The following is a 22,211-nucleotide window of genomic DNA, read 5'->3' as shown; positions in this document are numbered from 1 at the left end:
TTATATGAATATTAATATTATGTACAAGATGATAAATATAATAGCACTTACATAATTGCTGCTGTATACAGCGTACCCTAAAATGGTATCATCCAGTCCTATCAAAGTACACCGTTTCCCGTCATGCTTAGCAAACAGAAAATAACGCGTGATTGTCGCCGAGTCCCAATTTAGGTACCTCACAACCTTGGGCAATGACGCAGAAATAGAAGTACCGGTAATGTGTTGTCGGACATATTACTCGTGAATGCGTTTACAAAGTATTGGGTTTTACTACGCATTGATATATGTGTGTGTGTATTAGAGCTATATAGGGCACTACAACCTTATTTGGCATTAGCTTTTTCTACTGCTTTGTTAAGTCTAACACACCAAACAGATGTGATGATATGTCAAATCAAATCAATCTTTATTTATATATCTTTTACAATCAAAATTGTTTCAAGGTGCTTTCCAAAATCCCAGGGCCTAACCCCAGACAAGCAACAGTGGCAAGGAAAAACTCCCCTTTAACAGGAAAATATGTACACAATGAAGGCAGTTTCTGGCACTATCACCTTGTTTTAAAAGTCACTTTTTAATTTAACCCGCAGAACAACTGCATCGTGCTCCAACTTTTAATATTCAGTGTTAATGAATCAGACAATCAATAATTGATCAATAATTAATCTAGGTTTACTGTACAATATGGCGTATCCTCTTTGTCACTGGTGGCACTTTTTCTATAACATTATCAACGCAATGATTTTTACTGCATAAATTTAACTCTACTTTCAGCTCCTCTCTGAAAATGTGTTCTTGTTGAAATTATGAAATGAGCATTCATAAGTAGCCAAACCTATGTGAGTATGGTTCTATGCTAATTATGTTTGAGAAACACTAATGGGACTGAAATAGAAGACCTGGCATTGCAATAACACCGCCAATAACACTCAGCTAAGATCTCTTACCTTGAGTGGTCTGGGGATTACAAAAACCTGATTACTTCATTTAATTTCTCTTGGATGAGACTTTCTTGGTTATGTGTTTGGGTTGATTTCTAATGTGCGTGACTGAGACTTCAGCATCTTTGAATGCCCCTTTCCACAACCGAACAAGGCTGGAAGCACCTTTTCATGTCACTAATGCATTTAAAATAATTAAGCTTCGCTCCCAAGACCAGGGGAGAAATTCGATTAGCGACCTCCTCCATGTGTCCATCAATTTAGCATAGTGAGATTACTAGAGTGCAGAAAGATATGTCCAGAAACAATGTTTAACCTGCTTTCTTGTGCATAAACAATGTAACAATGACTGTTTTACTTGTGAACACATCTGGCTCACAGCAAGAAGATAACAGGGGGACATTTTGATCCATTGTTGTTCTCTGTGCAGTTTTCCCATCCTGTAATTACCACAGGGTTTGTGCTGAACCTGAAAGAAGATTCAGATTTTTACTACTTTGTGCAACAGCAGATCTATTTCACTGATTCCCTGGAAAAGCTTCATTTTTTCTTTTAGCAATTTACTTCTTTTGTGCTAGTTCAATATTTTCCTGCCCTGATAGTTTTATTATTCACAGAACTGTTATGTTACTGTAGCAATACTATTGTATTATGTATGCCACATATGTGAGTTACATATAGTTCAATATATATGCTGGGATCTGTAGATATTGCAGAGGAGGATATAATATCAGGCCAAAGTAGCTTCAGTCATGAAAAATGAAAATACTCATCAGTCCGTGCACTTTTTAAAGGGAGCCTGTTTGTCAAGTCTTTGGCTTCTCCGATCAGTGTCTGCTCCACTGAACGTGATGCTAAAGCGGAGCTGTCAAACCAAATAAATCCATGGCCAGCGATTGCATAATGTCATCAGAATTATAAAATACTGTTGTCACAAGGGCCGATGCTGCAAAACTTTTCGCTGTTAAATGAGGCAGTCACAGACGTTACATCCAAAACTGTTCTGCAGCCTGAGAGTTTTCTCCTGACCCGTGTCTGAGCCTCAGGAATAATACATGTGGTACAAATGGGTGACATTCATCCTTGAGCAACACCTTTTTGTTGCTGAGCTGACATCACTTGTTCTGGCCGTCAGGGCTATGGATGAAGGAATCGGGAAGACCGGATGTACTTTTTCTTTGCCAAAAGTCTGTCAAAGCAGATCTGTAAAGGGCATCACAGCACTTACACCTAATTATCATTGTCTAAATTTAAAGCAGGATAATACTGTATAATTAATTGTGAAAACAGTGCCTTGCATTAGCACCTTTGAGCATCATTTACCATTTTTAAATGATGGCTCAGTGCCCCTCCCTATTTTTAACTGATTCATTGTCTGCTCAGTATCAAAAAATGTTCATCACAGTTCCCCACAGTCAAAGTGTTCGGATGTGAATGATTCTCTGTCAAACCAAAAATGCCCAAAGGCATTGTTTGGTAAAGTGGAGAAACACCCAATCCTCAGTGATCCATTATCATTTCATGCTTGGAAGTCAATGAGCCACTGCAGGGACCCCCAGACAAAACATCGATCCAGTCGTAAAAGGAATTATCTGCACCACAATCACGAATGACAGTCCATCAATTAAAACACTTAGAATCTCCCTGTCCTTGAGAAGAAATAAAACAATTTTATGATGTGTTAAGAGACGCAGACATTGACACTACGAGATTGGTTCGGTGGTAAATTTGATCCAAATATCTTTTTGTCAAGTTCATAGACAAGATGTCGACATCGCCGAGTGGAACATCCGATGATGGGGCAGGGTTACAAACTATAAGAAAATGGGGAAATAATCTGTGGTTGCAGCTGCCTGGTTTTGAGCTAACCATTCAATATTTGAAGCAGGTAAAACACCGGGCTTGACAGAACTGCATTAGCTCCACATGAATTGGATGGAAATTCCCACAGGAAATCCAACAATTCGAAGAAGGCAAACAAAAAAATAATGCTTGAAAAATAAGCCGTTAGTCAACAACAATCAGCAGATTGTTGTTGACTAACACAGAAACCTTTTGTTAGTCCGTTTGGTAATTGGATTTTTTCTTGTAGGAAGCTCATGTGAGAGTGAAACCTGATAGCACATTAATACAAGATTTGTTTTCCACTAGTTCTACATTAATAATTGGGACAGTGACAAGCATTGTTTTCTTCTGTTTGCGGGTTTCATTGGTCATCTGATGGGAAATCTGTCAGCTCTGTCAGAAGATCTGCGTACCACGGAAGCATATTCACCTGGAATCAAGTGCTCAACTGAATGGTCAAATGAACCAGTGCTAACATAATTGTCTGCAAACAGAGGTGATTGTAAAGACTGGATGCACCTTTATTGTCTGCAATCCATTGTTTAGGTGGAGGCGTCAGACTTTCAATAAAGACAATCCAGGTGGGACTTAAAGCTCTTACCAGAATACACTGGTCATATTGATGCCTTAAAGCACCAAATGATCAATATAGAAGAAGAAACGGTTTTCTCTGTAATGGGCCTAATTTTGTTGATCTACTAAATTGAATGAACCATGTTAGTGGTGAAAAGAAAAGAAAACATCTGTCAGATGAAAGAATTAGAGGGGTTTTAAACTCACAGGTATAACATGCATAAATTAATCACTGTCATGTATTCTCTTTGAAAGACAGCTGTTCACATATGGTAGGTAGCCATTATGCTACTGGATTTAATAAGGAAAGACAATCCTACTTTTCATGGCAGTGGAGGACCTGCCATTGTGATCAAAACCAGTAATGTATGTAGCATATATGTTGATGATTCTGAAACCATTTATTGTCTAATCAGCAGCTTTTTCCCCCTCTTTGTCTTTGCAAGTTGCACATTTTTTCATGCCATAACAGTCTACTTTAACACTAATAATACCACAATAATGTTTTCAACAACTGATGCCAATTAACAAACAACCTTTATTATAAATTGCCTTTCATATGTGTGCAAATAAAGCTCATGCTGAAGACAATCACTGATATTTGTAGAATACTCTATATTAATGCTAACCCGGCTTATTCTCATCTCTGAATGAGAACATACAAGAAAGAGAGAGAGACAGTGAGAATGAGAGAGAGGGAGAGAGAGGGAGGGAGGGAGAGAGGTAGAAGATGCGAGACAGCAGCTCATCACAAGTTTTTTAGCTGGCAGGGGGGACGCGAGGATTCCTCTGTTGAAGGTTGACATCTATGCCCAGGCTGTAAAGAACAGCAAATAACAAGAATTTAGGTCCACGTCATCTTCCTCACGATAGAAAGACCACAAAGGAAAGACCTCAAAAATGTGCTGCCTGGAACGACAGGAGAAATTCACAGTCCTCATCTTTTGCCTTCATCTGTGGCACACACCGACAGTAAGTGGCATGTTTGCAGACCTCCGTTTCTCCCGCATCAGCCCCTTTGATTTTTGAATGAAATGAGTTTAAAGAGGAGCTGAAGTTGGGACTTTTGCCGCCGCATTCACACAAACTGCTAAAATAGGATGATCACAAGTTAACCACTGTAATTAAAGCTCAGTGTTATTTCTTTTGCAACATCAGTGAGCGGCTTTGTGGAACACACATCAGGTGTCCTCCATAATCCCCTGGTGCTGATTATTGATCATCAATATACACATCAATATGACAATCAACTTGCACAGAGCTTACACTTAATCTGTCAACAATCAAAGAAAAAGCTCAGGCGAAACAAACATTTAGAAACCACAGGTAAGACCTGCATGTCATGTTGACAAGTGTCCTTCCATAAAAAAGCTAGATACAGTAAAAAGCTATAGTCCAGAGGTTTATGATGAACCCTTGCAGACACGCCTGCTGGTCTCGGTCTCCACTTTTTTTTTTCTGCACCCAGTCACGCATCACATCCCCTCCGAGCAACCGTGCAGAAAAAAGCGTGTCTCTTTTATACTGCAGGTGACAGATTTGTTTTATTCATGTTTTTTAGGCTCAAGCAATCCATCCCGACTGCGCCATCATTTCTGCACACCAGAGGGCTCAGGAGATGTGTAGACAGACGAGAAGAAGCGAAGCGCAAAACCAGACCAACCAGAGTGGTGGGTTGACGTCGCTGCTGCACACTGAAACAATCTGAGGCATAACTGGGCAATCTTGAGGCGCTAGGGAAAAGTGTTGAGAAGCTCAGTCAACTGAGTTTTGAATTGACAAATTGAGTTGAAATCCATCATTATATGGTTAGAAAAATAGTCTATTTTCCGCCCCTTTTATATAGTGGATACCAAAGTGTTATCACCCATCCACTACAAAGATCTTTTTAAGGTATAGACAAGATGCCAGTATCTCAGAGGGTCCGCAGTACAACTGTAGATTTGAATAAAGCATAAAACAAAGATTCGTGGAGAGCCAGCAATACCTAAGCGCTTTTAATCGCCGAGTATCTGCAAACAGGAGGGTGTAGCTGAAATGTCATTATATCCTGATTATGTATTGCATCTTTTTATTGATGGCACAATCTTGTTTGCACGCTCTATTTGCCTTGGAGTGCTTCTACATCTAAACAAAACACCAATGGGATTCAGCAGATGGGGCCATCACGTGTCATTGACTAGGCTGACGTTAATGACGTCAACTCCTCAGCGTGGTAATCTTAAACCCTCCTTTGTCGTCATACGTCTAGCGGTAAACATAGGAAAAAGGATTCCGTTTAATTTGACCAAAAGCTGGCGGAGAACAAAGGCAAAGATTCCACAGAGAATCACCATGGATATTCAATGATCAATATCCATAGCTCACCTTAAATCACTCAAATGAAGCAGACCAGTGACTAAACAGAACTTAGGGCGTTGCTGTTCGACACACAGTTTCATTTATTGTTTGGAGGGTTTAAACAGATACTTTTGCCCAAAAAATTTAAATTCCAATTTAGAAAACACACTGAGTTCCACACACTGAAGTTTTCTTCAATTTCCCTACGGGGAGGAATAAAGTAAATCTTGAATCTTGAAGTTGTTTTGAAATCCAAAACAATTATAAGGAAATTAGAGCCACTTAAATGCTGTTGTTCATTCCATGTTATTAGCCCACTGGAAACATTCCGTTTTTTCCCCACCAGTTGGCTCTAATCTCACTTCTGTAAGAGATCAATGCGAAGCTGCAGCAGCCTCACATCTTGCTGAATGAACTTTAAGATAGCAGCACCACATCAGATATCAGAACCACAGAGTATTTTTTAAGCCAAGAACATGTAAATCACAAGATGATGCCAGCTCAAGTCAGAGGAGCATTACGTAAGTTTGTGGCCAAAGCTGGTACTGCAACCACAATCAAAACTACTGTGGAGCGTGGTATCCCTCCGCCTCCCCACAGAGTTGAGGTTGCCCATTAAGTTGCCAGATCCAGCAAGGACATCTATATTTGAACGCTGTACTGTATAACTTACATTTCAAACTGCCATAAAGGCCGTGCTAAAGTTTATCTACATTGTCTCAGCATTACGGGAAACGGGCGTTGCTGATTTTAGCAATGAATACCTGTTTTATTTTTCAAATGATTATTTATTGATTCCATAACCCTCTTGCATACATGCTAATGTACTAAGAATGAACATGCTTGACATTATTCGACTGCAGAGCATCTACGTGCCTACAATAGGTAAAATTAATTCAGACAAACAGCTGAATCTTACCTTGCCAGGAGAAAATTAGCAAATTCAAATTCTTGTCTCTCTTTCATTTTGGTTAACTATAACGAGTATAACTAGGCCTTTGAGGGTTTGTAACGTCAGACATTTTTGATTTGAAAAGTTCATAGCAGAAGTTCGATGGTAACTTGGCAACCTGGATGTCCAAAACCTACTGACTTGTGATTGGTAGATTGGTGGAGGGGCGGAGCCACAAACCAAAATTTTAAATAAATTCCTTACATGCCGTTCCTTAAAACATCAGTTTACAGACACAGGCGAAGCACAGAGACTTCAAATAAATTTTAGGATGTGGAACTCCAAATTGGATTTTAGACTCAAACCCCAGACCCACATCTACACAGACCTGGGTAATAGGTCAGTTTCCATCCATCCAGGTGCAGGGTCTTATTGTAGGGTCTTACTAGGTAATAAATGAAATAATGCATCTGCATACATGAATAATAAAACAATCTGCAGAAAATACAAACCCTATCCACACCTAAGACATAATCATATGAATTATTGTTTCAAATTTGATTTAAAAAAGAAAAGAATGCTTATCCTGGTTATATACTGGTCTGATCTCAACACCTGAATCCAGATCAAACTTATATTCATCAGAACAACAAATTTGTATTTATTTAATCTTTTTGGGGAGAGAGAGAGAGAGAGAGCGATAGATAAAAGAACCTTTTGATGGATTAGTCTTTTGCGAGACCAACCACGCAGGTCACAAGTAATTATGCAGTAGTTCTGAAATCGTGCTGTGCAGAATTTAAATTCAAGATAGTCAGTGGTCATGGCCAATGACGTAAATGTCAGGCTGCTGATTGCTGTGTTAGTTGGCAGCTGGCCACATTGATGCAGCTTGTCTGGGCTGTGGTTCTAACTGAAGGCTGTTTTTGTTGTTTTTCATATTTAATTAACAGCTAAAATGTTGTTTGTTTTTTCAGAGCTCAGCATGTTCATTCAGTTGTTCAGACAAAAAACAACATAAAAAAGAATGAAAGGCAGCAGGCAGTAGTTACACAATTCAGAATAATTATCCATCCAAAAATACATACATTGGACACGTTTATAACTGCTTTTTCAGAAACTGGCAGGAAATCAAATGATATTTCAAATAAATCAGCCACAGTCGTGAAAAAGAAAACACATAAAGGAGACAAAGACTCCGTCACATGGTAGTTCAAACAGTGTCACGCTCAGACCCAAACACAATGATTCAGTCCTGCTGAACCAATTTAAGTTTCCATAAATCATTTTTCTTTTGTTGCTGGATATGGTTGCTTTCAGGTAGCACATGCACAGCAGCTGTGGCTTCCCCCCCCCTAATCTCAGGCAAAAAAAGACAAAATCTTTTCAGTACATCACAGTTGTCACTGTCTCACTGCTGGTGTGACCCAAATTCACAAAACTGCTCTTAAACATCTCCAAGGCAGCTCTCTTATGGGAATTATTCCATCTCTAAATGCAAACTTAAGAGTTTCATTTTTAAATAAAAATTGCTGAACATTTGTCCCTCTGTCTGGGGGGTAGGATCAGCCGAAAACGTGGCTTGTTTAAAAGGACTTGACTTGTCTATTTGGAACCAGAATGCATTGCAATTCCGTTCAGTAATTTATATGTTTTCTTCTTGCTATTTTGCTAATAGAAAGTGTACATCACTAAATAAAGTAACTTATCATCAGACAGATGCAAGAGTGGATCAATCAATCAATCAATCAATCAATCAATCAATCAATCAATCAATCAATCAATCAATCAATCAATCAATCAATCAATCAATTAATCGTCTGTTAGAATCAAAACAGAATCCCAGGGCCTGAACCCCAACAAGCAACAGTGGCAAGGAAAAACTCACCTTTAACAGGAAGAAACCTTGAGCAGGACCAGACTCATGTAACTGGACCCCTCCGGATGATGGCCGGCTGGGTAGAGAGGGAGGAGAGGAGAGAGGACAGGTAGTGGAGAGAATAGGTAGAGAACATAGAAATCATTATATTAATTAAAATAAGCTGCCGGTAGAGTCAAGTTGAGTGGGTCAGCGGGGTCGGAAGTCAGTAGGTCAGTATACCGCTATGAGGGCGGCGATACCTGTAGATGAATACAGAAGGGGGGGGGGGAGAAGCAGAAAAACTACACAAGAAATAACATCACTGATCTTCTTGGTGAGGAGGAGAGGAGAGGAGAGGAGAGGAGAGGAGAGGAGAGGAGAGGAGAGGAGAGGAGGGGAGAGGGAGAGGGAGCCATGACACAGTGGGGTGACAGAGGCCTGTTAGGTGATCATGTTTCTGGACCCCGGCAGCCTCAGCATATAGCAGCATGACTAAGATATTAATCTAATAATTAGACGACCCTCTAAGTATGATAATTTGTCTGTCTAGGATAATAACTGCAACTACAGAATTAGTGATAATAAACTTTTTCAAAGAGGTAGGTTTTAAGTCTAAATGTAAACTGATTTCAAGGGGTTAAAGGAGCTGTCACTTTGGAGAGCTCATCTAGACTCTATATCTGCATCTCCAAATGTTACAGTTCAATCGGATGCCCCTCAGTGTAACCTGCCCCTCAGAACTAGGACTTGACATTGTGGAAGGCCTTTTGCTACCTTTCGCACTTAAATTCTCAACAAAATTTGAACCACAAATGCCTCAAATCTGCGGTCTGTAATAAGTCCCCCATCTCTCTGTTCCAATCATCACTGCAGTGCAGTGGGAATAGTTCCAGCCATGCTGCACGCTACCTCTCAGCAGCAGGGAACCAGTACAGTGGGACCTCTACTTACGAATTTAATTTGTTCCAGAAGTTGTTTCGTAACCTGAAAATTACGTAAATAGAGACGCGTTTTCCATGTAAATGCCCTAATCCGTTCCAAGCCCCCCAAAATTCGGACATAATTTTTTTTATTACTCATAAAAATGCATCAAAACATGTAACAAATACATGTTACAATTAGATTACCGCACAATAAATGTAGAAATTCGGTGCAAGGCTTCTCCAGGAACAAAATGAACTTTATTACAGGCTAATCTTACATTAGCCGTCATTACTAGCAACGAACGTTAACACCGCCATCTAATGGACAAACATACAAACACCCACAATAAATAAAATAAAAACGAAGACGACGCTGGGATACACACAAACTACATATTGACGTCCCTCCTAGCCAATGGGATGACAGGAAAATGCTAGGCGATAGCCAATGGCAGAGCAGCTACAGGCAAGTTTGTGTTCGCTAAGCTCCGCGAGCTGCGAATAGCAGCGGTAGCATATTTGTGACCTTCGTATCCTGAAATTTCTAGAGGAAATATTTTCCCGTTGAGATGCTTCATAACCTGAAAATTTTGCATGTAGAGACGTTCGTAAGTAGAGGTCCTACTGTATATAGGGCGGTGGAGAATCGGTGGAACGACAACTGAAGGCATCGCAAAACAGAAATCTTCATCAAGCTGGAACAGTCATCCAATGACAATGACATGGATCAAATTAATTAATAGTTAAAACTCTACTGCTATCTAGTGCAGAGGTATAAAGGAATCAAACTTTTTTTTTAATGTGGTTAAATTTTATGTAACAAACATTTGTAGCATTTCTACACCTCCTCCACTGTCTATGTTGTTACCTCATGCAGATAATTGACAGCATGCCTGCTTATTTACAACCTCCACCGGCCTGTCTGACCACAGATTCTTGGCCAAACAGTGCATTTTCCTCCATCCCAGCTCAGGTTCAAATAATCCAAACTATGTGAGTGCCATCAGCATGGCTATTCATTCTTGTATGAGGAAATATTATCTTAACAAGTGCCTGCAAGGGAATTAATGACTAGCTCCTCTGTGCATCCTTTATTTTCGAGCCTTTCAATCATTCTGGCCATGATGGATTTCCTTGGCTTTCTCCAGTGTGACAGGGGGGTGTTTAGATTCTACTGTTTTATTCCCCCACATTTACTTTGATTAATTATAGGCTAGTGTGAAAACCCACAACAGAGAAAAAAGAACACTTTGTATTTGTCAGACTCAGGGAGCATTTACAACAGCGAGAGCCTCAGGTTTACTAGTAGATAAAAGGTTGTTTATTTTCCAGATGTGTGTGGGATTAGCCACATTATAAGTGAATATTATACAAACACATATTGATGGATAATTTCTTGCAGAAATTGTGTAGAAACACATTGTAGAAATCAGTTTTCTATACTTTACTATTCTATTCTGGGAACAAGTTCCCTTGCATCCAGACCTGTCATGTCTTGCAATGGACATTTTGTAGTCTCCAATAAAGCTTTAAATATTTCAGACTCTAATTTCACACTATTGTGCTCCGCTATCACATCTATCTATCGCCCCCCCCCCCCCCCCCCCCACACACACACACACACACACTCAGATATATCTAATTAGTTATAAAACTTTCATGTCATGACAGTGCTAGAATATTTCAAATATCAGATGGTTTGACAATATTTTCCAGGAGCATCATGTATGAGTTTAACTAAACTCTAATGTTTTATAGGCCCAGATCATAAATGTATAGAGAATGAAATAGTAACATTTCTTCTGAACTACATTTGCTGCTCTACTAATAGGAAACCAAACGATGCAAAAACGTAACCTTTTCCAAGGCTAGAAAGTCACTGAACAGTGAAAAATTAGGTTGCATGTTTGGAGTTGCTAAGTGTAAAAGCCCAGCATCATACAGCACCTCCCTTCAGATCTAAGTCAGTGAGCAGACACTGACTGAAATGACAGAGGTGCGCTTCGACCCCCTCTGCTCCTCCTGGAGCATCAGTCTGAGTCAGCCTGACATGAGCAGAAGAGACACTGACCGTCTCCCTCCCAGGTTCTGGGGAGAAATCAGCATACTGTACTTGACTGGCATGGGAAAGGAGATGATAATGGGTTCGTTTCTTCATTTTTGCTCGAGACAAAAGCTGAAAGAAAGGAAAAACAGACATCACATGATCGATTGTTTGCAAGTCCTCTCGTCAGATTATTCTCTCACTCACTCGAGTTTAATTCCAACAATAGGTAAAAATTGCTTATCATAATATGCACGGTAGGAACATATTTCCTGTACAATGAAATCGTTTCAGAGAGAAATATGAAAATAGATGAAGAGTTAACAATTTCAAAGCAGCATGTAAAAGTACCAGGAGTTGCAACAATTGTGCAAATTGTGATATTTCTTCACTGTCCACAATAAATTCCAAAGAAAATGGTGTAAAACAGATAAAAATTAATATTTAGGTAAGGCTGGGCAAGCCAATTGAAGTGCACACTGTGTGAAAGGGGTAGTGGTGCAACATCCGATGGCTATGCGAATTGGATGAAAACAGTTGGTATTGTTGTGGGAGGTGGTCGGTAGGATTATAGACGCCTGCCAGAGGCTCAGGAGTCTGAGTGGAAAGGAAAGAATTTCTATATCTGGTGCAGGAAAAGAACAGAGATGAAAATCTTCATAATAGCCTGGTGCTCAAACATGCTGAAAGCATCTCCATTTCTGACAAAACGCTAGTTTGATGACCAATTTTGGAACATAAGTGAATCAAAACTGTGCCATTAACAAATCTGCTGCTGGAAGTCTCTGCAGAGTTCCACTCCTTTATTTATTTATCTAGTGACTAGTTTCCCCCCTGAAACTGTATCCCACGTTTATTTTTAGTCTCACGTCAGCCTGGGGGATGGATAGAAAATGCCATCAGTTTTGTTTTTTCTTTTGGAGTCCAGCTCATCACTCCTGCTGACATTCACCCATATGGATGTAGATGATACACACACGCGCATGCACGCACACACACACACACACACACACACACGTGCACCAGGCTTATCACAGTGACTAATGTGCCAAATAACATCCACTTGTTCACCTTTGTGACCCCCTCCCAATCAACACTGCTTGAATACAAATGCCAATAAACCCAACGGGTTTATCAAGAAGCACTCGGCAAAAGCTTTCGCCACACACCTTTTATTGCATGACATGATCCTTAAACTTTGAAAAAGTAAGTAGTTTGTCTTTTGTGCTTGTGATATGCAGTGAAAAACATTGTATTCTAACAATAATAGGCTTAAAATTGATCATTTGAGGATACAGTTGAAGTAATCTACTGAGTCCCAAACATTGTTTATGTTGTTCAATTCCATTAACTTTGAGAAACATGTACAAATGACATAAAACTCTCAATGCTTATAGTTAGGGTAATGCGTCAAGCCATATTTTTAGAGCATGATCTTACTGCAAATACCCTGTGTTATATGACAGATGCGCGGTTGTTTTATGCAAACGTATCACACACTTCCAGAAAACGCTGTCATATAGTGATGACAGTGCTTTCTCTTCAAAGTGCCGTCATCCAACCACCGGTGCTAATTCCCCAGTTTGATGTGTCGCACAGTCACAACTGATTAAAAAAAGAAAAAGTCCTCATCTTATTGCTTTTCTTAATCATTTGACAACATTTCAGCTCTGGCTCCTCTTTGTCTGCAGGCTGCACGACACTGTGGGACAATATCAGATGCTGGCCATGGGCCGAAGTCGGCCAGGTCGTCAACGTGTCCTGCGCTGAGGTTCTCCAGGATTTCTCCAGCAATCAAGGTTTCTGTTCTGGGCCTGATCTCCAAACACCTCGTTTTTTCTTTCAGCTCCCACAGATGATCACACAGAAGTCGCATCTTCTGCTGCACAGCTGCTTGTGTGTCTGTGCTGTGTAATCTGCAACAGAAATGCAAGCCGGAGTCAGCCTGATTAAAGAGCACCTCCATGGATTTTTCATGCGGGTTTTGTTGCCAAGAATATATTTTATTCTGTGACAAGTTTCTGTTCGTCACTCCGGTATGCAGGATTCACAGGACACAGTCTGACACTATGTCAGACTCTTTCGTTTTATTTTTTTGGCTTAAATAGTTGCTCATGTTAGAATTGAGCCTAACAAACAAGGGGCTGTTTTGCTGCCTTAATAGGACTATCATTATGACGCAGCCATTAGGGAAGATATGGCCTGGAACATTAGGTAGTAATTGGCCTTTCCTCATTTTCTTGATTGAATCGTGTCTTATTATAATTTAAATTGCAGTTTGCTCTACAGTATACGCAGCTTTTTTAGGCCTTGTTTGGATTGCTGCATCTTCACGCTCAGATGGCTTGTGCAGTGTTCACATTATGAAGCTCGCCGGAGCATTGTTATCTGCGATTTTGAGTTCTGATTAAAATTGACTTGACATTTACTTGTACAGCCCACCAAATGCACAGGGGAACGGCTCCCGAATTACGGCCTTTTTCTCTGACACCCGCTGCTTCCAGATGGATGTTAAAGGGCCCAAAGGTCTGATGCCCCATGTGGGGACAAGAGAGCATGAAATATTTCTGAATGAGAGCACTAATGGAGCAAAATGACATGAGAAAGGAGATGTTGGTCAAGTGTCCAACTGAGCTAATCCTCAAGATTTCAGAATGCATCAAGCTTGACAGTGTGGAAAACTTGAGTTTTGCAATGTGATTCACAGCATGGACTGGAAAGTTTTGAATTTGTCACTCAGAATAGACCGTAATTGTGCATTTATGTTGTCTCAAAAGGTCAACAAAAACAGACCCTTCCCAACTGTCAGTATGTAAAGTAGAAAATTTTTGCAGTTGCTGATTGACATGTCTGAATTGGGCTGTCTGCTCCCATGTTAGGGTTTGTGTACAGGAACTGTACGGCTGACGGCTGGTCCGAGCTGTATCCACCTTACCAGAGGGCCTGTGCAGTCAGAAACGACAGTGAGCCCGAGTCTGAGGTACAGAGACACTGAGGAATTATGCCTATTAGCGATTTAGCCTTCATTTCTCCCCTCCCCTCAAATTTTCCTATTTCTATTCCAGAAATGTTTTCTTCTAAGATTTGTTAGTTGTTGGCTTTATACCATGTTGGTAAATCTTCCTGTCTCCAAGGGCAGAGCTCAAACTATGTGTTATTAAGTTCAGGACAGCAAAAGGCAACACGATCAGATATACAGACAAACACAATGCTGAAAGACAGAATAGAAGACAAGCTGATTTGAGGCAAGAAGGAAGCAATTAGACATGAGTGCCATAGGGTGCTAACTGGTATAACAGGAACCAAGTTAAGTGACATGAGGAAGCTACTATAGAGAAAGCTAATTGGCTGATGAACACACTTTCTGAGGTCACATAAACTACTACTCCTTTGCCTTTCTGTTGCATTCTTGTCATTCCCTGAAGAATGACGGGCTCAGGTGCATCCGTGACCATGTTCATTAGCTGCACCCAACCAAGGCCAGCACAGAATCAATGTTACCTTCTCTCTGCATCTGAGAGCAAAGAAATGGTGGATGTCTGAGCAGTTTTTTTTGCACAAGTCTTCAACTCAGGATAAAAAGTGAAAATTTCTTCAGCTCTATCAAATCTAGGTTTTTGCCATCCCATTACCTCATTGGTATGAGGAAATATGTTGGTTCCATCCAAAGGGAAGGAGGGTGTTCACGCTTCAAATGGCATATTGGGCACTAGCCACTAGATTCACCTGAGAGTGAACAACTTGATATAAATGGAGGATTGTCTACACTCTGGTGGACCGGTAGCTTCAAGCCACTTTATGAATACAACAATCTGCATTTTTAGGCAAATTTTAAAGCGTAATTTCTAATAGTCGCTATAGATATGAGGAAATAGATATGAGGAAACAAATGTGAAACTGCATGAGAACAGGGCCAACCCTCACCCCAACCCTAATTATTGTTTCTAATAATAAAAGCAAACCTGTCAACCAAAGCATAGAGTCAAGTTTAGAATTTGTAAGATGTATACATCAAACTCACTCTCTCTTTTACCTCTATGTCTCTCTTCCCAGACGAGCTACCTCGCTACCTTCAGACAGATCTACACCGTGGGCTACGCCACCTCGCTCATCACCCTCATAACAGCTATTGTGGTGTTTACGGCCTTCAGGTAGGTCTAGAATCTATTTTAGTGAAGAGTGTATCAGACTCAGACTCAAACAGACTCACCTCCCAACCATTTCCCCAACAGCAGGACCTCCTCCAAAACTCATAATAAAATGTGTAAAATTACTTTTGCAACTCTCCCACAATGATTGTGCACATACTGTATATAGGTGAGGTGAAGCACACTGTTTATACTAGGTGAGGTGACGCACACTGTTTATACTCGGTGATGCTTTTATAGCATGAGAGCCCAGGAAACTGCCAAAAAAATCAGCATTTCTCTGGTATTACAGAAGATCATGGTGGGTTAAAAATAGACAGTACAATCCATCACTCAGTTTATCAAAGGGCCCTGAAGTGACATGCACATGTTTTATGTCATTGTTTTGATTTTACTGCCTACACACCCTTCACTCCATTACAAATCTTGTCCCTGAAAATTGCATTGTGGGATTCTTACACAGAGCTGTGATCAGTGGTGGGTTCGCAAAAAATGTTGTCAGTCAAAGGTCAATAATCAAAAGCCAATTTTCACCCTCGTGCAGCTGTAAGACTATAACGTCCCTGTTTGTAACAACCGTTTTCCTTCATTGTGTGGGCTCGTCCCGATCGGCAGAAAGTTTCGGTGCACGAGAAACTACATCCACGTCAACCTCTTCTCCTCCTTCATCCTGAGAGCAAGTGCCGTCTTCATTAAAGACACTGTGCTATTTGCAGACGAGAGTCTGGACCATTGCTCTATGTCGACCGTGAGTATGCCAGTTGGTCAATGATGTTGCCGTCATGCTGCGTGTGGTTGAGTTAACAAAGAACAGAAACAGACAGGAGGGAAACAGCAGAGCAGATGAAAATAGATGAAATATTTGGAGTGATTTTCCTGGTGTGACTAGAACAGTGGGCGTTGAAAGGAGAAATATTGATAAAACATTAAATTAGGCTAGCTATGGCAAAGTAGGGAGGGATTCAATTCATTTCAATGCAATTCGTGTTTATTTATAGCATCTGTTAGAATCAAAATTGCCTATAGGTGCTTTACAGAAACCCATGGCCTGACAAGCAACAGTGGCACCAAAAAACACCCTTTTAATAGGAAGAAACCTTGAGCAGGGCCAAGCTCATACATGGGACCCTCCTGCTGGGTAAAGAAGGAGGAGGACAGATGGAGGAGAGAACAGACATACATCAGGAAAATACCTTTACAATGAGCTCTGAAAATTGGAGCTGAGCAGGTCAGTGGGGCCAGAGGACGGCAGGTCAGTGCACAGCGATTATACCTGGGATAATGCTGCTGGGGATAAAGAGACTAAGAGGGAGAGGGGGGCATGGCACAGGTCAGAGCTATAGTTTAGTAGAGGGGCTCAGGGTTCAATGGAGGTACAGGCACAGGAAGTGGAAATACCTAGACTCCAGTATTGCTGTCGTCTGTTCTAACTTTAAATGACAAGCATTTGTGTGATTTTCTGGATCCAACAAGGCTTTAGATGCATTAATCACTGCTTTTTTTCGACACCTGGGTGCAACTAGGGCATTTGAGAGGGTGTCAGTGCAGAAAGAATAACACAGATGTGGCTGAGTATAGGGGAATTTTCATTTGTGCATTCGGACTAAATATTTTCTTGTTTTGTATTTCTTCTGCACAGACGCCAGGTAATAAATGAGAAAATGCGTTTTCAGCTGCTCATGTCCAAACAAAACCAGGCTCTGTGATGTGTCCCCTGCAGACAGCCTGTAAGTCAGCCGTGGCTTTCTTCCAGTTCAGCATCCTGGCAAATTATTTCTGGTTGCTGGTGGAGGGCATGTACCTGCAGACTCTGCTCGCCTTGACGTTCGTGTCCCAGAGGAAGTACTTCTGGTGGTACATTTTGATTGGATGGGGTGAGCATGGCCGTCCGAATAGGTCACGCGAGAGAAAGCATCCGACACACAATGTCATGATAGCGTAAAACCCTTGTGACACACAGCGTGGAGGCTGCGGGCTGACAAAATGGTTTTGTCGTGATCTATTTGGCTTTGCTTTTTTCCCTGCTCTCGGCGTGTATGTATTTGAAAAATAATAGCCCTGCTGGGGAAAAGCATTACAATTTTTCCCCATCTCTGTACCTAAGCATGTTGGCTCATGTTAACTTGATATGGTGCTTCCGTATGAACTATAACACATATCGCCGTCAGCCTGAACAGTTCCATCTTCTTTCTACAACCAGTGGGGGTCTCAGAGAAGGGTTAGAAGAGCCAGGGAAGATGAAGTGTGCATAACAATCCCATTTCATGTCTTGTTACTGCAGTTTGATCATTTAAAAGGCATAATGCATTAGCAATTCAAGGAATTGAAGACTATTATTTTATGGAATCATTACATTTATTTAGAGCGAAAATATAATCAAAAACATCATTTGCCTCGAAGGGCATTACCATCTTTTTTAGACCCTCAAAAATGGTCAGCAAAAACTAAGAAAAAAAACCCTCAGAAATGGGTGTGTTTTTTTTTCTGCCTACTAATGGTGTCAGCTGCAATAATACCTGATATTACCAATACAAAACTACAATAATTCCAACATTCTCACTTCAGCATTAATAAAAGTAAGAAAATAGTTGGAGGAGAGAGTTGTGAGAAGTCACATCGGGAGTTTGTGAGGCAGAAAATAATAACAATGTGCAGTAACAGTAATTAAAACCCCATCAGAAAGAATCTGGGACGGTTAACTCCATCATTATCCTCAATGACTGTAAATGATTATGTAAACAGCAACCAGTAATTCCCAGTGACAAAGATAACATTTTCATCAGCAGATGAGGGATAGGATAATGCCTGACAATAAAAGCATATATTGACATTTTACCCCTACTCTGACCTTTAGGCCTCCCATCAGCAGTTCTTGTACTTTGGGTGTTGACAAGATTCATCTACGATAACAGAAGGTATGCGTGGATACAACGTGTTCCTGTTGTAACCCGCTCGCTCCTCTGACTGAAACTTTTATGACTTTTGCAGCTGCTGGGACGATACAGACAACGTCGCTATTTGGTGGATAATCAAAGGGCCAATCACAGTCTCGCTGCTGGTGAGAAGGATTAAGCCCCGCCCCCTTCATATATCACTCGGTCCAGCTTTATATCTGATTACACCCCTGTTGAAAATGGCTGGTTCCGTTTGTGAGTGTACATATTTCACTGCAGGTCAACATTTTAATTTTCATCAACGTGATCAGAATTCTGGTTCAGAAGCTCAAATCCTCAGCCATGGCTGGAAACCACGACACCGGCCATTATATGTAAGTTAACTCCTTTAACACGTACAATGATTTCCATTTTAACAACTCACACCCCAGAGGGTCCTTGCACCTGTAAAATGCCCTTTTAGATGCTTCCTCAGTTATATTTAGTGGAAGTAATTGCTCTTTGATGGCGCACTCCAGAAACTAAAGCTTCAGAGGTGATAATGAGACTGGAAGTTCTCTCCCAGCAGCGTGCTGAACATCTGAAGAGATCAGATGATTATGATGGATAAAAGGAACACTTGACATCAGTCGATGAAGGCACAACATCTGCACACAATCCACCACTGGACCCCTGTGACTCCTCTATCAGGTGGAGGTCCCACTACATCTTTGTTCCTTGCTCTCTCAGCCTTGCATAAGGACCAAGGGGAAGGATTTTGGATTAGCATGGTAACGCTAGCTTCAAACGGACCTGTGTTTTCTTGCATGTTGAGGTAAATTGCTATAGTGCACATTTTAACTCCAGAAAGGTGTCTTTAGAGAGAAATGGGAAAAGGATTTGGTGAAATACGCTAAAACATTGATGGAAGAAGTTGAAATATTCCTTGGAGCCCAGAGGTTCCGCTTTACTTCCTTCCTTTTGACATCTGTTCGGCACAGATCCTATTTAAGACGACGTTTTAAGTGAGATTGGCGCGTAAAAATAGCAACTGCGGCCAGAAATAGATCCAGTCCAAGCGAAAGGATTGCTCATCCAGTTCAGCAAGTTTTCAAGAGTTTCAAGCATTTATGTGAGAATTTGCAGTATTTTAATGTTAAGGCAATTTGATCTGCTGGATCATTTGTGAAAGAAAGGCAGATTATTCTTGAGTACAGCGGTTACATCAATGCAGGTGCAGCTGTTTGGGTTTAAATCATCGTAATTTATATTTTTAGCTTCTGATTTGTAATCTTGCCTTTTGTTCTTTGCTTTCTCGTCAGGAGGTTGGCTAAATCAACCCTGTTCCTTATTCCCTTGTTTGGGATGCACTACACAGTGTTCGCCTTCCTGCCTGAGAACACCGGCGTCACGGCCAGACTGTACATCGAGTTGGGGCTGGGCTCCTTCCAGGTGCTGTATGTTGCACCCAGTTGACAAAAATAGTTAAGCCTTATTTGTTTTAGGTCAGTTAATTAGTGAAAGCCATAAAACGTTGTGGTGTAATGGCGGAGCTACACACCTGTTTACATCTTCACTGCCAAAAAAATCTCTTCTATGCTCCCATTATTGCTGATCTAATATGAAGAACTAACCGACTTGGCCTCCCTGCACACTGTTGAGTGTGATGTGTCTCCTGCAGGGTTTCGTGGTGGCGCTGCTCTACTGTTTCATGAACGGAGAGGTAAGAAATTAAGAATGTGATGCTCTGTGCTTTAAAACGTGTCACATGCATTGGATATAAATTTCAATCAATCAATCTTTATTTATATAGCGTCTTTTACAACCAAATTGTTTCTAGGCGCTTTACAGAATCCCACAATACCTGTAGATGAATACAGAAGGGGGGGAGAGAAGCAGAAAAACTACGAAAGAAATAACATCACTAGCGAGGGTTGGGCTGTGCTGAGGAGGATGATGGATAAGCCTTTCCACTACCACAAGTGTTCTCGGAGAGGATAAATTATCCCATTACATGATTTTCAGGCTACTTTTGACATTATTTGATAATGTGGAACAGGAAATTAATAACTTTCTTTGTAATGAGTCATGTTTGCGGTTTTATGAAAGTGGCAACGCTACTGAGTAAACATTCTGTGGACTACAATACCCAGCTGAAGTAAAATCCATGCATTCCATGGCTTTTTCTTGAAGAAAATTTAGAGTGTAAAGCGTTAAAATCGATAGATCTCACCAATTTCTTAATGTTAAGCAACGCGACAGGGTCAGACAGAGGTTCAGGACTGGAATCAAGTTTTAAAGAGGACAACTTAACATTCACAACATTAATCCGCTCTATGTCTCAGAAATAAACTATGGAATCCAGGAAAATGTTTGCGGTAAGTTGCCTCTTTGTCTGTAAGTTTACACAACTGGAAGTAGGAATGGTTCCTGTTAGAGGAAGGGAATCACCAAAAGGGCAGCGATGGAAGATGACCAGATGTGAACTGTTGCGTAAAAGATGCCACTTTGTGGCTGGTTTGAGATGCTTCACAGTTGTGATGGCGACCACAAACACAGCCCAATGTGGGAATGCATTCCATGGAACGACCTCCCTCACCTACATTTTCATATTCTCTCACATCCTGAAAATGTGATGTGAAATTCATTAATTATACCCTCTGTGCATTCATCCGCAGGTCCAAACTGAGCTACGAAGATGGCTCCGGAAATGCCGCAATCAAAACCATCCCACCCAGGCCAAGCGGAGTATCACTCAGGTCACGAGTAGAGCCCGCGAGTGGTTTGGTCAGCCTCCTTCAAGTGCCAACATCTCCTCGGTGTGACATTTAGAGAGGATGACAGAATGATGTGGTACTGTCAGAGATGGTTCTTGATGGGCAACAAAGATGCCAACGGACTGTGGCTAGCATTCATTAACTGTCAGCCACAGGAAAGACGGACAGTCTGTGGGCTGGGCAAACAGGAAAACATCTTCAGCCATGGCGACGACAGAAGGAAGAGCGCACAACTGTAGGTGCCTGGGAGGCACAGAGGCACAACTGTCAGCGCTTCGACCACATTTGTGTGAATGTTGAATGATAAAATGGAGCCGTCTGTGGAAACATTGGCTGATTTATCTGAAATATAGTTGGATTGGATCGGAGGCACCAGGCTCCATCGTAATGTTCTGAGCAGCCTATTGGGCCAAGAAATGAGAAATGAAGATCCGGGGTGTGAGTGTGTGTCGCTAAACAGAGTTTGTTGTAAAAAGCAATCACATTTTTAGTAAGTCTTTTTTAACAGTTTTACTGTGCCATTTGAAAACACTGTATTTGGAACATGAATTGTTCCTCCATTGTGCTTTTTTTTCTGTAACAATCTAATTTTGTGGCTTACTTGTTGCAATTATGTTTTAAAACAGTCAAAAAAAGTAAAAATTGTTAATTAGCAGTGTTTCCAGTAAGCTGATAAAGGAGTGTGACATCAAGCTGGGATAATGTGCACTCTTTCATATTGAAAATAAGGTATTGCTATTGTAAAAGTGCTCTGTTGCTGGGAAAATAAAGAATCATCTATGATTTGTAAACTAACTTTCATGCTTTATCATCCACAAAGTGTGTGCATATGTGATAAAAACAAATTCCAAATGAATTAATGAATTATATAATTAATTATATAATGAATTCGAGGATGAAAAAGGGAAATTGTGCCTGACTATATCATTTCCAGCATGAATGAGTCTGCAGAGGTTTCATTTTCTTTCATATCAAGAGTCTTGTTTTAAAA

General features: G+C 40.8%; 1 protein-coding gene across 1 annotated transcript; it reads left to right on the top strand.

Moving 5' to 3' along the window:
* Positions 1-131: 131 nt before the first annotated feature.
* LOC130538295 (vasoactive intestinal polypeptide receptor 1-like) lies at positions 132-22,011 on the top strand. Its single transcript, XM_057055673.1, has 13 exons — positions 132-4,334; positions 4,924-5,032; positions 13,114-13,221; positions 14,302-14,402; positions 15,476-15,573; positions 16,186-16,318; positions 17,291-17,444; positions 18,425-18,485; positions 18,559-18,628; positions 18,744-18,838; positions 19,766-19,895; positions 20,125-20,166; positions 21,122-22,011. The coding sequence occupies exons 1-13, from the start codon at positions 4,263-4,265 to the stop codon at positions 21,266-21,268; spliced, it is 1,320 nt and encodes a 439-aa protein (XP_056911653.1). The 5' UTR covers positions 132-4,262; the 3' UTR covers positions 21,269-22,011.
* The last annotated feature ends 200 nt before the right edge of the window (positions 22,012-22,211 follow it).

Source organism: Takifugu flavidus, chromosome 15 (assembly GCF_003711565.1).
Source record: "Takifugu flavidus isolate HTHZ2018 chromosome 15, ASM371156v2, whole genome shotgun sequence".
Lineage (NCBI taxonomy): Eukaryota > Metazoa > Chordata > Actinopteri > Tetraodontiformes > Tetraodontidae > Takifugu > Takifugu flavidus.
Note: the sequence above shows the minus strand (reverse complement) of the source record. Positions and strands in the feature narration are given on the sequence as shown.